This window comes from Sturnira hondurensis, unplaced genomic scaffold, assembly GCF_014824575.4.
Source record: "Sturnira hondurensis isolate 20B ecotype Veracruz unplaced genomic scaffold, ASM1482457v3 Scaffold0022766, whole genome shotgun sequence".
NCBI lineage: Eukaryota > Metazoa > Chordata > Mammalia > Chiroptera > Phyllostomidae > Sturnira > Sturnira hondurensis.
In genome coordinates this window covers 2,116,334-2,131,134 of record NW_028095397.1, presented here as the reverse complement: position 1 = coordinate 2,131,134, position 14,801 = coordinate 2,116,334, and the positions used below count along the sequence as shown (strand labels likewise).

General features: G+C 55.0%; 1 protein-coding gene across 2 annotated transcripts in view; it reads left to right on the top strand.

The window, feature by feature from the left end:
• PRDM5 (PR/SET domain 5) overlaps nucleotides 1-14,801 on the top strand; it is an 83,769-nt gene that overhangs the window by 21,313 nt on the left and 47,655 nt on the right. For both annotated transcript variants that reach the window (XM_037036305.1, XM_037036304.1), the window contains exons 3-4: nucleotides 3,845-3,967; nucleotides 13,515-13,650. In XM_037036305.1, coding sequence (XP_036892200.1) covers nucleotides 3,845-3,967; nucleotides 13,515-13,650 — 259 coding nt within the window. The remainder of the gene's footprint in view (nucleotides 1-3,844; nucleotides 3,968-13,514; nucleotides 13,651-14,801) is intronic.

The window sequence follows — 14,801 nt, the reverse complement described above, 5'->3', positions numbered from 1 at the left end:
CGAGGGAGCGCCCACTGGCTGAGGTTACCCAGTTCCCCTGCCTCGTGAGGGCACCTGCCCTGACGTCAGGTGTTCAGGCCGAGGCCTTCTGACTCTGCACCGGGATGCGAACCGTGGCATGTGGGATATTGTCATGTTCATTCCTGGAAAACGCCGACAGGGCACAAAAACAGTCCTCGAGCTCCCAGCCATGCCGTCGGAGGCAGCGTTTGTCCCTACGGTGTCTGTGAGCCTGTGGAGCCATTTCCTCTGTTCGCTTGTGACTGCAAAGTGCTGCCGTCACCTCCGCACACCGGGGGCACGCGCGGGTCCCGTGAGGTCGCGGGGGGACGCTGCCGTCCCCACCCGAGAGGTCGGGCGAGCGGGCTCGGCCCGGGGGAGGAAGCCCCTCGCCCACAGTGGCGCGGTCTGAGCTCGGGCCTGTCTGGCTTCTGGATTCTAGCCTGGTGTTTTTACTGCTCTGGCGTGCCGGCAGGGGCTCCTTTTAGCCCGAAACATGCAGGGCACTGATTGTTGTGCTGAAAAAAGACTTTGTTTTCCTCATCAGGCTTTTTAAGGTATTTGGTTTTGTGTGTATCACATTCTGGTGGCTGCTCAGGAGACACCAGGACCCGTGCAAGCCCGTGTCCCCTCTCCATCTGCTTTCCCATCTGACGACAGGGAATCCCTGGGCCAGGACCATTAGTTGGTGTGGGGTGGGTGGGCTGGGAGGGGAATAAGGTGGACGCGCTCAGTGTGTACCTGTTTGTATGCACCAAGGCGAGCAAGAGTTTTAGAGAGAATCCTCTGAAAAATCAGCAGGAATAAAGTCACACCCTTTGCTTAGAAACGATCAGTCTCAACAGCGTCCTAGGGATGGTCCTGACTGGTGGCTGGACGTGCGTCTCTTCAGTTTAGATCTGACCACAGCGCAGGTCAGAACCCATGACTTGAGCGCCTGCAGGTTCTTGCGCTCCTGGAGGTGCCGGGCGCCGCGGCGGGCGCAGGCACCCGGCCTCCTCCCAAATGAGGGCGGCGAGAATGCCTGTAGTTTCCACAGGAAAACGGGGCACCTTGTGCCCTGGAGCCGTCCGCCCATCGAACCTAGTGCTGGGAACCGCCTCCTTTGAAGACCCTGTGGGCACAGAGGGGACGTTTCCCTGGTGAATAAGTCGTACAAGGCGACGCTTTGTGGCTTCTCCTGGAGGGTGTCGTCGCTCTATTTGGGGATCTGAATCTGCGGCAGCTTCGCTGTATGTGAAGTCACCTTCTCCTGGTGACGTTTCACCACGTCTGGGGACAGACCTGTCAGGTGGCTTTGCCCTGGGGTCCCTGATGGCTGGTGGGTCATCAATGCAAATGTCTGAGGCGTTCAAAATAATGGGGGGGAAAATATTAAAGTAAGTCATGTTGTACTTCTCCTGTGAAAACTACATCCAAAGAATAAATGCGCTCCTCTGTCTGTTGCCAATTTAAGCTTTACATTTCAAAAACTCTGTGTTGATTACCGATTTTCATCCCCGCCCCTTTTTGCCTGTCAGGGTGCTCTCTTACTGAGCTTCATCTTTTTGCAGTTTTTCTGTCCGTTGCCGGTCAGGAGGATGGAGTCGGCAGTGGTGCAGGGTCAGCTCTAGTCATCTTTGGACTGGAAAAGGACAGGCCCAGGCAGCACCTGTCCTGGGTGCCCGAGAAGTGACCTCGGTGGTGTTCGACAGAAACGGGGGCCTGCCGAGCTCCTGGACAGTGATGACCGCGGTTGAAGTGGCGAAGGTGCAGCCAGGTGCATGGCCGTGCTGACTCTCGAAGGCCTCGCCGCCTCTGGGGCTCCTGCTGCTGCCCCACCTGAGCTGGCTGCTCGGCCGGCCGGGCCTCGGAGTCTGGGCCCGTGAGATGGAGTCGGGTGTAGGCGGGTTTGAGGCAGGAGGAGCGTGTTGACCTCGCTGTCGGCCCTGGCGGGCCGAGGACGGTCCCCAGGTCCTCAGGTCCCCAGCAGGACACTGACCAGCACATTGAGTTTCTGAGGACAGTGTTTGGAAGATGAATTCTGACTGGCACGAAAAATAGACCCTGGCTGCAGAGGTTAGTCAGATGCTGGAACGCGGTACTAAGAGGAATTCCGAGTCTTCTTTCTTCATGAGACTTTCAGAATGTTCCATTTATTACCTCAGGGTTTGGTATCGCATGGAAATAGATAGATGGAGACTTTAATGACAGCCATCTGTCTGGAGTTTTGCGTTTGGTTTTTCTGGAAAGAGAAAGGCTGGGTTGGTTTCCTCTGGCTGCCTCGGCTCGGTGTTTCCAGGAGGAGGCCATCGCGGTCAGGCAGGAAGGTGTGTTAGTGCGCAGATAGTCTAAGGCTGGAAGGGACCCCCACCAGTGCTCTGCGACCGGCCGCGACCTGACCTTTGCTGGCGGTCTGCTGTCGCGCCTGCCACTTTCTCTGCAGCTCCTTCCGTCCAGGCCCACAGCCTCCTGCTGTTCTCCCAGGAGCTGAGTCGTCCGACCCGGGGCCTTTCTACCTGCCTCCGAACACTGCCTCCTCTGCCTGCACGCGGCTCCCCTCCCTCCCCCGAGCGTCCCCTTCCCGCAGAACTCTTCCTGGGCCACCTGCCTGGCCACCTCCTCCAGCAGTGCCCTGTCCCCTCCCGCCATGCCCGCCTGCTCTGCTGTGTTGGTCTGCAAGCGCTTCTCTGTACCTGGGGCCGTGTCCTGTGCTCCCTACTCAGGTGCTGGGGCCTCGGGCTTCACCTGCCTTGTCCCCCGAGAGAGTCCCGGGTCGTAAGCAAGTCCCTGGCCCGCGGTAGAGACTCAAATATTTGTCAAATGATGAACGAATGATTGTCTAAATGTATCATGAAAATATATATATTGGGCTGGTTGTGCTTTATCTTATAGGATAATTTTAGAAATCTGGAATTTGTTTTTTCTATCCCAAGTCTGCAGAGGAGAATTTACAGTCCTTCTCTTTGTGTTACTCGGTGTTGGAGACCTGGAAGCTCTCCACGAAACGAGTGGTTAGCTGCCCACTCTTTCCCACCCCTCCTCCCCTGGGCTCCAGTTGCACCCCCACAGGAAAGAAGCTCCGCAGAGATGGGTGGTGTCCTACGAGGCAGAGCCTGGGCCGGGTGCCGACAGTGCAGGTGTGTGCGAGAAGCCAGATTTGACCAACTTGGATTCCGGGGTGCCATTGGGCTCCTTGCTGCCTTAGCAGGTCTCCCCTCCTTCCACTGGAGAGCTGAGCGGATCTGACCCGGGCAGCTCACGGCGTGAAACCGAACCCAGACAGTCCACTGTCCTTCTTGGCAAGCCGTGAGCAAGCCAAGGAGGGACAGAATGGAACTTGGGCTGTTCCCCCACTCGTTAAAGCTGTTAAATTAGGGCAGTGGGGTCAGGTTCCCTGGTTAGGTCGACATGTCCTCCTTGTGGCGAAGGGATTCAGGAAGCAGGCGGAGAAAGTGAAGGGGTCGCCCCGCCCCTCGGCCCCCAGCTGGGGAGCCACACTGTATTGTCCCCTTCCGTGGGACATAGAGGAGGGGCTGCAGCTGGGGGGGGGGGGTTTCCCCTCAACAACTGCAGTTGTGACACATGCGTCGCAAATAAATAAAGAGGAGAGCTATCAGCACAGGGTGTTTCCGAGAGTTGACTGTGATTGTGAGTCATCTAGACATCAGCCCAATGGAACGCCCAGGAGGCTCTGTCTGGGTGTATTCTCCGGGGCAGATAGAAGGGGTGTTAATCCAGCATGTACCCCACACCTGTTAGCGAGCCAGGTATTTACATAGGAAAAATACCATGTTCTGACCTTGACGGTCTTCTCATGGCTGCTACGGACCTTGCGGGTAAACTCGGGCCTTTTGTGTTGCAGGTTCGCGGGAGCGAGGGGGAGGTCCTGTACGTTTTGGATGCCACCAACCCGCGGCACTCCAACTGGCTTCGATTCGTGCACGAGGCCCCCTCACAGGAGCAGAAGAACCTGGCTGCCATTCAAGTGAGCCGAGTCGATTCTCATCTGNTGACCTTGACGGTCTTCTCATGGCTGCTACGGACCTTGCGGGTAAACTCGGGCCTTTTGTGTTGCAGGTTCGCGGGAGCGAGGGGGAGGTCCTGTACGTTTTGGATGCCACCAACCCGCGGCACTCCAACTGGCTTCGCTTCGTGCACGAGGCCCCCTCACAGGAGCAGAAGAACCTGGCTGCCATTCAAGTGAGCCGAGTCGATTCTCATCTGTCCTGAGCTCTGGGAGGGGTGTGAACCCACGGTGGCCACGCCCCGTGTTTTCCGTGGATTTCCCAATGACCTGCTTCAAAGCGGAGAAATCGCATCTCGTGGGCACAGGCAGGAAAGGGCGGGCTGGGTGGTGAGTGGGCGCAGGGTCCCTCGATTTATGAGAATTCCAGGTGGGACGAATCAGGGGCGGACACGTTCACAGATCATCCTGCCGCGCGCTTTTAATTCACTCCGTGAATGTGTAGTGGCAGTTTTTAAAAAGTTGGATGGCTCATCCGGCTGATGGCACCATATTCTGTGTTAATGTTTGGAAAAGGTGTTCTGGGCAAAGTGTACTCAGGTACGTGCCCACAACTAGACTTTGAACTTCTTAGGGATAGGGTGTTAGGGTTCTTTCTCCAAAGGAGCAGAGCCAATAGGGACTGTATCTATCTGTCTGTCTGTCCACCCGCCCGCCCACCTAGGGACAGAGAGACACAGAGCTGCATTGTGAGCACTGGCTCAGGCAGTTAGGGAGGCCGGCGGGAGCCCTCTCTGCAGGGCCAGGGCCACGCTGGGAGCCCCGAGGCCTCAGGTGGCTCTACTGCTGGTGGGAGCCAAAGCTGCACCCCAAGGTCGTCAGACCAGAAGAGCAGATGCTGTGGTGGGAAGGCCACCAGGCGGGACAATGCTTCTTCTTTGGGCGGGGGGGACCAGCCTTTTGTCCCATCCAGGCCTTTCCTGAACTGAAGGAGGCCCACTTATGCTGCGCAGGGCCGTCTGCTTTGCTCACGTCCGTCTATTTAAATGTTCATCTCATGCAGAAGTGTCCACACAGAAACACCCAAAATACCGTTTGGACAGCTATCTGGGCATCCGGTGGTCCAGTCAAGTGGACACATAAAGTGAACCATTGGGTGGGAGCCGTGCTTTGGAATCCTGGGTGCCTGCGGCCTTATCTGGTGCCCCACACACTACTGGCCCTGGTACCAGCTAGGGGCTGGGTTGGGGGCACCCTCTGTGGGAGCTGAAGGAAGGAGAACAGTTAAGGCAAGAAACAGAGGGGCTCTGTGGTGAGACTCATTAAACAGATGATGAGGAGAATAAAGAAATAGTATGTTCTGCTGAGAAACTGAACGATCACAGTAGCTCCTGGGTTCTGAGCTGCAGAAGAGAGGAAGGGAAAGAATAGGGAAGTGACGTTTTTTGAGCGTTTACCCCCTGCGATGTTCTGGAAGCTCCACCTATGTTTACTGATGCAAACTCAGCGTTTCGTATTTACTGAGTGCTACGCTGATGCCGCTCAATTACAAGTGTAAAAACCAACAGTGGTGAGAGGAAAAATGCACAGAATTGGGATTTAAAAGAACCAGGAGGGGCCCCGTCATTGAGAGGGTCCTGATGTCCTTAGCTGTCCACATTTTTTCAGTACAAGTAAGTATTGCATAACCAATGTGATTACTGTCTCTTTTTGTATGAAAGATGAGAGGCGATTCTTTCCAAAGGGTTGGGTTGGATGGAGAATTGCATCTTTTGACTGCCAAGTACATTCAAACCACTTTTAAAGTTATTTCTGATGTGCGCTGGTCCAACGGATCCAGCCCCAAATGTAAACGGATCTGCTGGTTAATGTGTGGACGTTACTTTATAAAGCATCTCACATGTTTTCGTAGTTTCCTGAGGCAAACCCATCTCGCAGACCTCAGTCAGGTTGTAATTTTCACTTACAGGCTCAGTCTGTATTTCTCGGTGGACTTACTTATTTCAAAATTGCCTATTGAACTATGGCATTTTTGCCAAACTGGTTTTTTGTTCTTTACTGTGGGGTTTTCAGAAATAGTATTTTTTTCAAACTAGGTTCTGTGCGTATGTCGTGATTTTAAGCTTTCCTCAAACCCCTTCAGCCTTTCCCTGTCCCAGTCCCCTCCGCAGGGTCGCAGCTGTCCCCCTGCCCTGGCCCGGCAGGGGCTTAGTCGGGCTTGGAGCTCTGCCCCAGCGTCTCCCCTGCCCGCCTCGTCCTTGTTTCCGTCGTGCCTGCTGCTGAACGCTGGTCGGTCTGCACTCTCTCCGCCTCGCACGTCCCACCTTTGCCCGCTGTGCTCTTTTCATCTATCCCCTGAGGCTGTAGCCTCCTGTAGGCCTCTCCTCCTGAGTAGGCACTGTCTTTAAGGCCCACCCAGGGCCGCACTGTGTTTCTGTCCTCGGAGACGCCCGGTATCCAGGGAAGACGGCTCTGGCCACCTCGGTCCTCCAGGAGACCCTGCTCGCCCTGCTGAGGGCCGAGGCGCAGTGGGACTCTCGTGGGACTTGAGCCAGCCAGAGGCTCCGGGCAGTGTCCCCCTAGAGTCTAATTAGAATCCATGAGGAGTGCTCACAGGCGCCTGGACATCTCTGGTGCAGAGATGACGACAGGGCCTTACTTCCTTCTCTCCTCACACCGCCCTTTGCTGAAGGGGGTGGTGCGTGCCGTGACTAGGGAGGCCGCCGTGGATCTCTGTCAGCTCCCTGAGGTCATGTTTGTCCCATCTGAACAGTAGCTGGAGTCGCAGATGGTTTAGGGTTCAAACTCACGTCTGCCTGGGGGCAGAGCGTGTTGTAGCGGGGCCACTGTGGTCAGTCCTCCCAAGGGCGGGCCGCCCCTCTGAGGAGGGCACCCGGACGCTCTGCGCTGGTGGGAGAGGAGCACAATGTGTCCCGTGTGACATTACGGATCCCTCGCATCCCAAATCGCATCTGAAATTTGGGGCATTCAGGAAATTTTTTATTTGAGCTGCATGTCCCGAGAGTGGAGAAAATGAGAACCATTTGCGGCTGTGTGGCTTTCTTGGTGGAAAACGTCAGTACCCGGTCCAATTTTTTTTTGGATGAGGGATTAGAACTCGAGGTCTGTTTTGGCAGAGGGTTGGAACTTCTTTTTGGAGACACAGTTATATTTCTCGTTTTGCAATTTATTTAATTTGAGGAAATTTGCTTTGGAAATGATGATTTGAGTATTCGAGTTATTGCAGAAGGTTCTCGTAGGCAAACAGTTCTCCCCACCTGCCCACATTTCAGAGCCATCAGGTGAACTGCGTGTTCAGACTTCCTGAGCACAATTTCTAAGTAACCAGAACACTCTCAGGATGAAAGATGGGGCTTAAAACGAACCGAAAGAATCCTCAAGCCCCATGAGAAGTGGGTGATTCTTACTACAGGTTAATTTTGTTACACTGAAGGAAGAATGTATATGTAACATAGGAAAAAGTATTTGACCTCCGTGTTTGGTAGGCTTTCAAAGCTTTCTCATCTTTTGTGATAGAAAAACTGTTTGTTAAAATACAGAATTAGGCCACTTTAGGTTGAAACTCGAAGAGAGTGTTACATCGAATGTTCTTAAGGATGTATTTTCCTTAATCTTGCCTGGGACTTTTTGCAAAACATTTCCAACATAAAGGAAAGGTGGCTTGGTGTTCTCAGAAAAAGCAGCATGTGGAAAATCGGCCGGGTCCTGCTCACCCCACCTGGGATGCCAGGCGTAGGGAGCGATGGTCTGAGTGAGTGGAAAGGAACCAGGCCCGGGCGGGCGGAGCTCCTGGTGCGGACCCAGCGCCACCACCGAAGTTCTGCAGTGAGTGTGGAACCCGGCCCCAGGAGGCCTGTCCGATCCCCTGTGTTTGCTCTCCTGGCTCTGCCTCCAGTGAGACCGGAGACTGGTGCGGGTTTCCCGGAGCCTTCTCTGGCCGCAGCGCCGGGAGGTCACGTGGGAGTCTCCAAACGGAGCAGCGATCTGGATGTTGCTGGGCGTGGATAGGGCTTTCCCCACGGTCCTCCAGCCTCCGGGGTCCACAGGCTCGTCACTAGCGAGACACAGAATTCTGGGGCCGTGGATCCGGCCATGCAGCCAAGCACACGACAAAAGGAGACATCAACATGGCCCCAAATTAAAGTTGCCTCCAATTCTGTTTCTTTTCTGTTTGTTTCTTCTCAGATTTACACAGGTAGATTGCTGCAATATTTTCTAGGCTTTTATAGACTAGTAAGGTGCAGTTGCCTAGTGATGTTCTTCAGTAGTACCATAAAAATACCAGTTCACTAGCTTGCCGATCTGTCTTTTCACGTTATCCTCTAGTAAGGTAAGTATGTGACTGTCAGTAGGTGACGTGTACACGGACGTAAAAATACTAGCCTGTGGTCCCATGAAGTTTGAAATTCCAGCCCCGCCACCGTGGCCACGTGTTCCTGGGGGAAGCAGGGAACTTGACTCCTTATCAGTGAATTATGTCGCCGGGGAAGGCACATCCGGTTCCCAGGCAGAGGGCGAGGGAGCAGCGGCCCACGCAGGGGGTGGCGCCCAAACCTTTCGCCTGGACACGGTTCACTTTGTCATCACATTTCATGGGTCAGGGCAAGTCACCTGCGAAACCTGACACGTGTGACCGCCCCCCCCTCCCCCCGGCAGCACTGGGAGCCACACTGGGAGCTGGGCCAGTCCTGCAGGACAGGGGTGAGCAGGGGAACACTCTGGGCCGTTACAGTGTGTGTCATTTTGAGGAGTTTTGGCCTCATCCTTAGATTCGTATTAATAGGTGAACATCTGCCCCGCAGCGGAAATGGTCGCCTTTCCTGACGGCGTTAGCTTCGCCTGTGGCGCTCTCCACACATCACACTGAGACACCGGTCGGGATGGAGGAAGGGCTCTGTAGAGGAGAGTTAATGAGAGCTTATTAAATGTGGAGTCCTTACGAGCTATTTTGGTGTTTTTTCTTTCCTCCTCCCCTGTCCATTGTCCCCTCCTCCTGTTGACGGTTTAGCAGGAGCCCACAGTGCGCACTCTGGTCCGGGTTGTTTAAATTCCTAAGCCCAGCACTTGTTCCGAAGCTGCTCTCCCTGTGTGCTATCTCCCGCTTGGCATTTCAGGCCAGGAGGCTGGATTTTCTCAACTCGATACCTTTCCGGTACAGCGCGTTGCACCCTCGCCGGCCTCCCGGCCCCGGGTTTCTTTCCACCGTCCACATGTGCACGCCAGCCTGCCGGCGAGTAAACAAACGCAGGTGACGTCACAGACAGACACAGCTGGAACCCCCGCTCGCCCAGGGCCTCCTCTGGGTCGTGTGCTTTTGCTCACGGTGGAGATTAGTGTTTCCTGGAAAACCCAGAGGCAGTTACTTCTGCTGTTTCAAAACAGCAGGGCTGAGCCCCAGATGCCCGGGTTCGTGGAATCTGGTCTGATGAAGCACAGTGGGAGGGAAGGGGCGCGGGCGGATGGTCGGAGGAGGCTGAAGTTTGTAAGTCCTGTGGAAGTGGACGGCAGAGGGGCAGTTTGGAAAGCAGGTACGCCCCCCAGAGGCCTGGGGGTCAGTGCGGCGAGACAGTGACAGAATGAGGAAGAATTAGACAGATGGCATTTCGAGGTCACTTGGCCTGAACTTGCCCCCGTGTAGGGTGTATGTTGTTCTACCTAATTCTCCTTCAGAGGAGAGCCCCCCACCCACCTGTACGAGGTCGTGTATACCAGGTTGGCATCGACACCCGAGTCAAATGCTCCTTCAGGTTCCACAGCACCATTGCTGTCGGTCCGGTGAGGCCGAGAGGGAGGCATAGCTGTGATTTTACAGCCTGGATGTCCTTTCCCTACACATTTGTCACCAGACTGTCCCCTGTGGCTGACTCTGGCTCTGCCAGGGATGGGCTAATCCAGCCTGGAGTCATCACCGAACAGATGAAATGAAGGGGTGTCAGAGGTGATAAGGGACTTGCCCAAGGTGACAGAGTCCAGGAGTGGGGGAGGCAAAGCTGGAGGGACAGATGTCAACCCCCAAAGAAGCCTCTTCCCCTGCAGACCGCATGCAAGGAGCTGCTCTGAGAACATGTCCAGGTCGGACGGAGAGCACAGAGTCAACAATAGGTTCAGAACCCAGTGTCTGACCAAAAACGGAAAGTTATTTTGTGAGTCACCGAAAAGTAGAAAGAAAGAGTAAAAAAGCACATGGGGACAGATTCCCTTTGGCTTTTAAACGCATTGGGCTATTTTAGGCTCCTTCGGGGCGTGTCTGATGTGAAAAAACTGAATTGTAGCTGCACAGACAGACAAAGTCATCTCGTTCCTGCGGCGCACCCGGAGGGCCTGCGTCGGAGAGGTCACCCGGACAGTCAGACAGAGCAGAGTGCACAGGCAGCTGTGGAAACCTGCAGCGTGCTGGGTCAGCACGAGACTGGGTGGCCCCTGCTGGGGGTGTCGGCCACTTAGTGGACATTAGCAGCGAGGCCCAAGGCATGGGTCAGGCTGTGGCATGGTGTGTTCCACTCTACAGGCAAGGTGACAGAGGGCCGAGAGAGGAGGAGGACGCTCGGACGACCCCCTCTGGTTCTAGAGCCCACTCTGTCTGCCACCTCTCCCTGTCCCTCCAGGCCCGGGTTCCTGGCCCCCACGCTGGGGCTGGGATTCTGTCACCGGTGTGGGAGGGGCATCCTGACGGCTGAGCTCTTACGCAAGACCTTCTCCCTCAAGTCAACCAATCAAAACGCATGTCAGTTGAATGCCACACTCTGTATATGGTGACGCTTCTAGACTTTCTGCATTTGGCAATGACTCTTGTGGGGAAAAGTGTGTGTGTGGGGGATCCCTGCCTCGAGGGACAGCTGTCTGGTGGCCCGTGCGAATTCCCTCAGAGGATGACAGGACAGAGACCAATGAGACCCCAGCCTGTACCATTCTTCCCAGCTTCACTCAAGGGGACAGACCAGAATTCTACTGTGCTTTTTGTAAAATCTAAATTTATTGGGGTGACACTATTAACTAAAATTACATAGGTTTCGAGTGCACAGTTCTGCGATACGTGACCTGCACACTGTGTTGTCTGCCCACCGCCCAGAGTCAGCTCTCCTCCCATCACCGTGTACTTGACCCCTTGGCTCCCCCACCCCCATCCCTCTGGTCACCCCCACACTGCGGTCTGTGTCTGCGAGTTTTTGGTTCTCCAAATGAGGAGTTCTGTGATTACCTTATGATCTACACTAATACTTTTTTTGGCTGGGAGTTATGCATGAGTCTTCTTTTGCAGATTGGTTGAAGAATAGTGATTATCTTTAAAAAGGCCGAATTGACTGATATTCTTCTCACCTGAGAGACGGGCCCCGTGAAAGCACATTTCGATGTGGAGAGAAGGGAGAGGGTCTAAGCGGCAACCTGGTTGCTGTTCTATTTTGGATGCCTAAGAAGAATTAGTGTTAAATAGAGTCACATCTGTGGAGGCCCAAGGGGAAACTTTATCTTGGACTTCCCGTTGGCCCTGCTGCTTTGCCCACACCCCCCATGCGTAGCCTGTCAGGCAGTGGATACATCTTGGAACTGTGGTGGAAGCAAAGGATGAGGAAGGGGCTGTTGGGCAGGGCAGCGGCAGGAATTAAACGTAGAAAGCTCCCTCGCTAGCTCCTTCAAACATTAGGTAGGTTGGCGTCACCGCTGTAAGGGCATGTCCCCTCTGCCTGAGTTTGTGGCACAGCCCCAACCTCTGGTTGGTTCTTGGAGCCTGGAATGCTGGCGTGACTCTTACTGAATTGAAGTTTTCACTGCTGCATTGAAATTGTCCTTTACTGCGGAAGCCCTGAATAGGCATGCTGGGTCTCGTGATTGTCGTTGAAGTGAATGTATCATGTTTTAAAATTAAAAATGGCTATCTTTTCCTGGCGCTGTGAAGCCCATGACAAAATTAATGGCTACTGTGCGAGATAGGCATTTCCATTAACTTCCGTGGGTGTTGGTCAGATAAGCGCTGAGATTGATGATTGTATTCTGAAATCTTCATTAGGCGAGTTCTTTGCTGCTCTGGGTAACTCAGCAAGGGGTTGCCAGCCCCTGGAAAGCACGGCTGCTGACTTGATCTAACCGGAGGCCTCTGTCTTGCGAAGGGTCCACGTCGGGTTTTGTCTGCCTTTGCTGCACTGAGAGTGTGAAGTCCGTTCAGGGTTCTCAGTCAGACCTAACTTTTCTGCACCGCTTGTCTCTTCCATGGTGTGTTTAACGTGTCTCGTGTTTAAAGTTACAAAGTGATCAGTTTGTGGGAAAAGAAGCTAAAACAGCCCTGACTACAGACCCCCCCCCCTTCTGCCAACAGAAAAACGAGTGGTAACCGGGTAGCCGTCGGATGCATGTGTCTGCAGTTCTTCATGGGGTCGAGCCTGTGTGTGTGCATGCCAATGGACATGCCTGGGGACACCCGTGCCTACACACAGTCCTCTTCCTCCCTGCTCGCCCTTCCCCACCCTCTGGGCTCCTCTCCTGGACGTGAGCACCATGATAGCGCCAGAGGAGAGAGGCTGCGCCGCGTGCTGGGCTTTATGGCGTTTCTCCCCCTGGGCGGGGGGGTGGTGGTCGGCACACATGCTGCAGCTCATTGTACTGTGCCCTCCGCCCTTCACCCACCTCCGAGGTTCAACAAAGTCAGGCTGTACTTGCTTCTCTGTCCCCGGCAGCCACCCCAGGACTCCACTCAGAACAAGCCCCCAGGTTTGTAAAAGCCACCGGGGCGCTTCTGCCCCCTCCCGGTGTCCCTGGAGACTGGCCCTGCCCCCCTCGGCTTTGGGCTCCAGCGGATGCTGAGTGCACGCTTCCCTTCTCTGCTCAGCCGTTCGTGGTGAGACGTCTTCCGCAGGAGTTTGTGCTGTTTCAGCCCCATCTGACCTTGATCTCCTGGAATTTTCTGTAAAGTGTCCTCATGGTGGTGGGACTTGCTTCTCCCCCTGCTGTCACTGGAGCCGGCCGTTGGTGTCCTGGTGACGCCATGGTGAGGTCCCAGGGCCTCTTCTCCTCTCCTCTCTAGTTCCGGTCCAGCGTTTTGGAAGTGCTTTCAGGTCTCGTTTGCAGTCCCCTTGGTCTGTGTTGTAACTTGGAAGTTCATTTATCTTCCAGTTTTCTCCAAAACGTAAGTGTTCTCCAAAAGGACATCCCGGACACCTCGGTGCTCTTGGTCCGATGCCGCTGCGTCACCAAGCATCTCCTCCTGCGCCTGTGGCCTTGCAGCCTGGACGGCGGGGACCAGTTGGTGACGCAGGTTCCCTTCAGAAGTGTAGGGGATGATCCTGATGTCACCGATGGGTCTGAATGTCACTGTCCCTGATACGTATTCGTGTGTTATTTGAAGGTGGCTGAATAGTGTCGGTCTCCTCAGTCAGTGTCCAGATTAACTGGACATGTAAAAAAAGCAGCAGTAACTTTTAAGGGGCCTGGTCCTCAGGCCTCTGAAAACACGGTCTTCATCACTGCTGGTAGCGCGCGAGTGTCTCCCGGCCTCGTCACTGGCGTGGAGACGTGTTTGTCATGCAGCTCCATGTTCTTTCATGTGTGGCCACAGGAAGGGGAGAATATTTTCTACCTGGCAGTCGAGGACATAGATGCGGACACGGAGCTGCTGGTCGGCTACCTGGACAGCGACATGGAGGCCGATGAGGACGAGCCGCCCGTCGCCATGGGGGCCCCGGACAGGGAAGGTAAACATGCTTCGGGAGGCCAGCAGCTGGCAGGACCGGTGCTCCCTCCCTTTGGGATCCGAGAGGGCGGGAGTGGAGGGGGGACAGCGCTGGGGTGAGGCAGGGCTGCCTTGTCTGGGGTTTGCTCTGCTCTCTGGCTGGGGCCTCGTGCCCAGCTTTCTTCCAGGGGGCGAGGAGCAGGCTGGTGCATGGGGGTGGGGATGCGCCCTGCATCATGGCCATGGCCCCAGGAAGCTCCCCGCTGTCCCCGTTCCCTGTGGTGACCAGGAGTGAGGACACACACTCCAGCCCAAGACTGTGACCTGCCAAGTCACTGCCTCTCTAACACTCCCCTGCACACGGGGACAGCAGGGCCCAGGTGTGCAGAGGGCTGGAGGGGCTTCTCCAGGGCCTCGCTCTGGCTGGGGAGTCTTTGAGAAGCCGGAGCTTCCAGACACCTCCCTTTGCTCTGACCGTGGAGGCCGCTGGGGTGCCCTGGCGGGGTGACCAACACTCCCAAGGACCATGGGTCGGACCCGCCCAGATCCCTCTGCACCCCCAGGAGAGAGTACCTCTTGCTGTGTGTCAACAGCAGGTGTCGCCAGCCGATTCCCCTCTGCTGGGCTTTGCTCCCGGTGGGGCGGAGGCAGGGACCCGTGAGCGACCTTGGCGGTCCTCTGGCCCTGCGACCGGCTGGCACTCACTACAGAGCACCTCTCTACTGCGGTTCGCGAGGCTACTTCTGGGGTGACCCTGGCCTCTGTAGTCTTCTGCAGGAATTCTACAGGAATTCTCCCCGTGGTTGGCTGAGAACGTGGGTGTGTTCTCGGCTTGGCTGTCCGATGCTCGTGGCCTTATTTCGCTCGGAGAGTTACGGGGAAGCGGTGGACGGGCTGGCTGCTCTGCTTTGCAGGGACCCATGACGCCACCTGGAGTGTCAGAGGCCGAGTGATGGAAACTATTTTTGCATTGTTTCATGGTTTGTTTTTTATTTTTGCGTTTATTCTCTGCCTCCATTGCCCCCAAGCACATTGTTAATTGTGTCCCTTATTTAAACTTAAAATCTCCTACCGACATATTACCACCCCTATTTTTCTTTCATTAAAAATGTCCATTTTCATTGTTTTTTTTTTTTGTGTGTGTGTGTGAAAAGAATCAACAGAAAATGGATT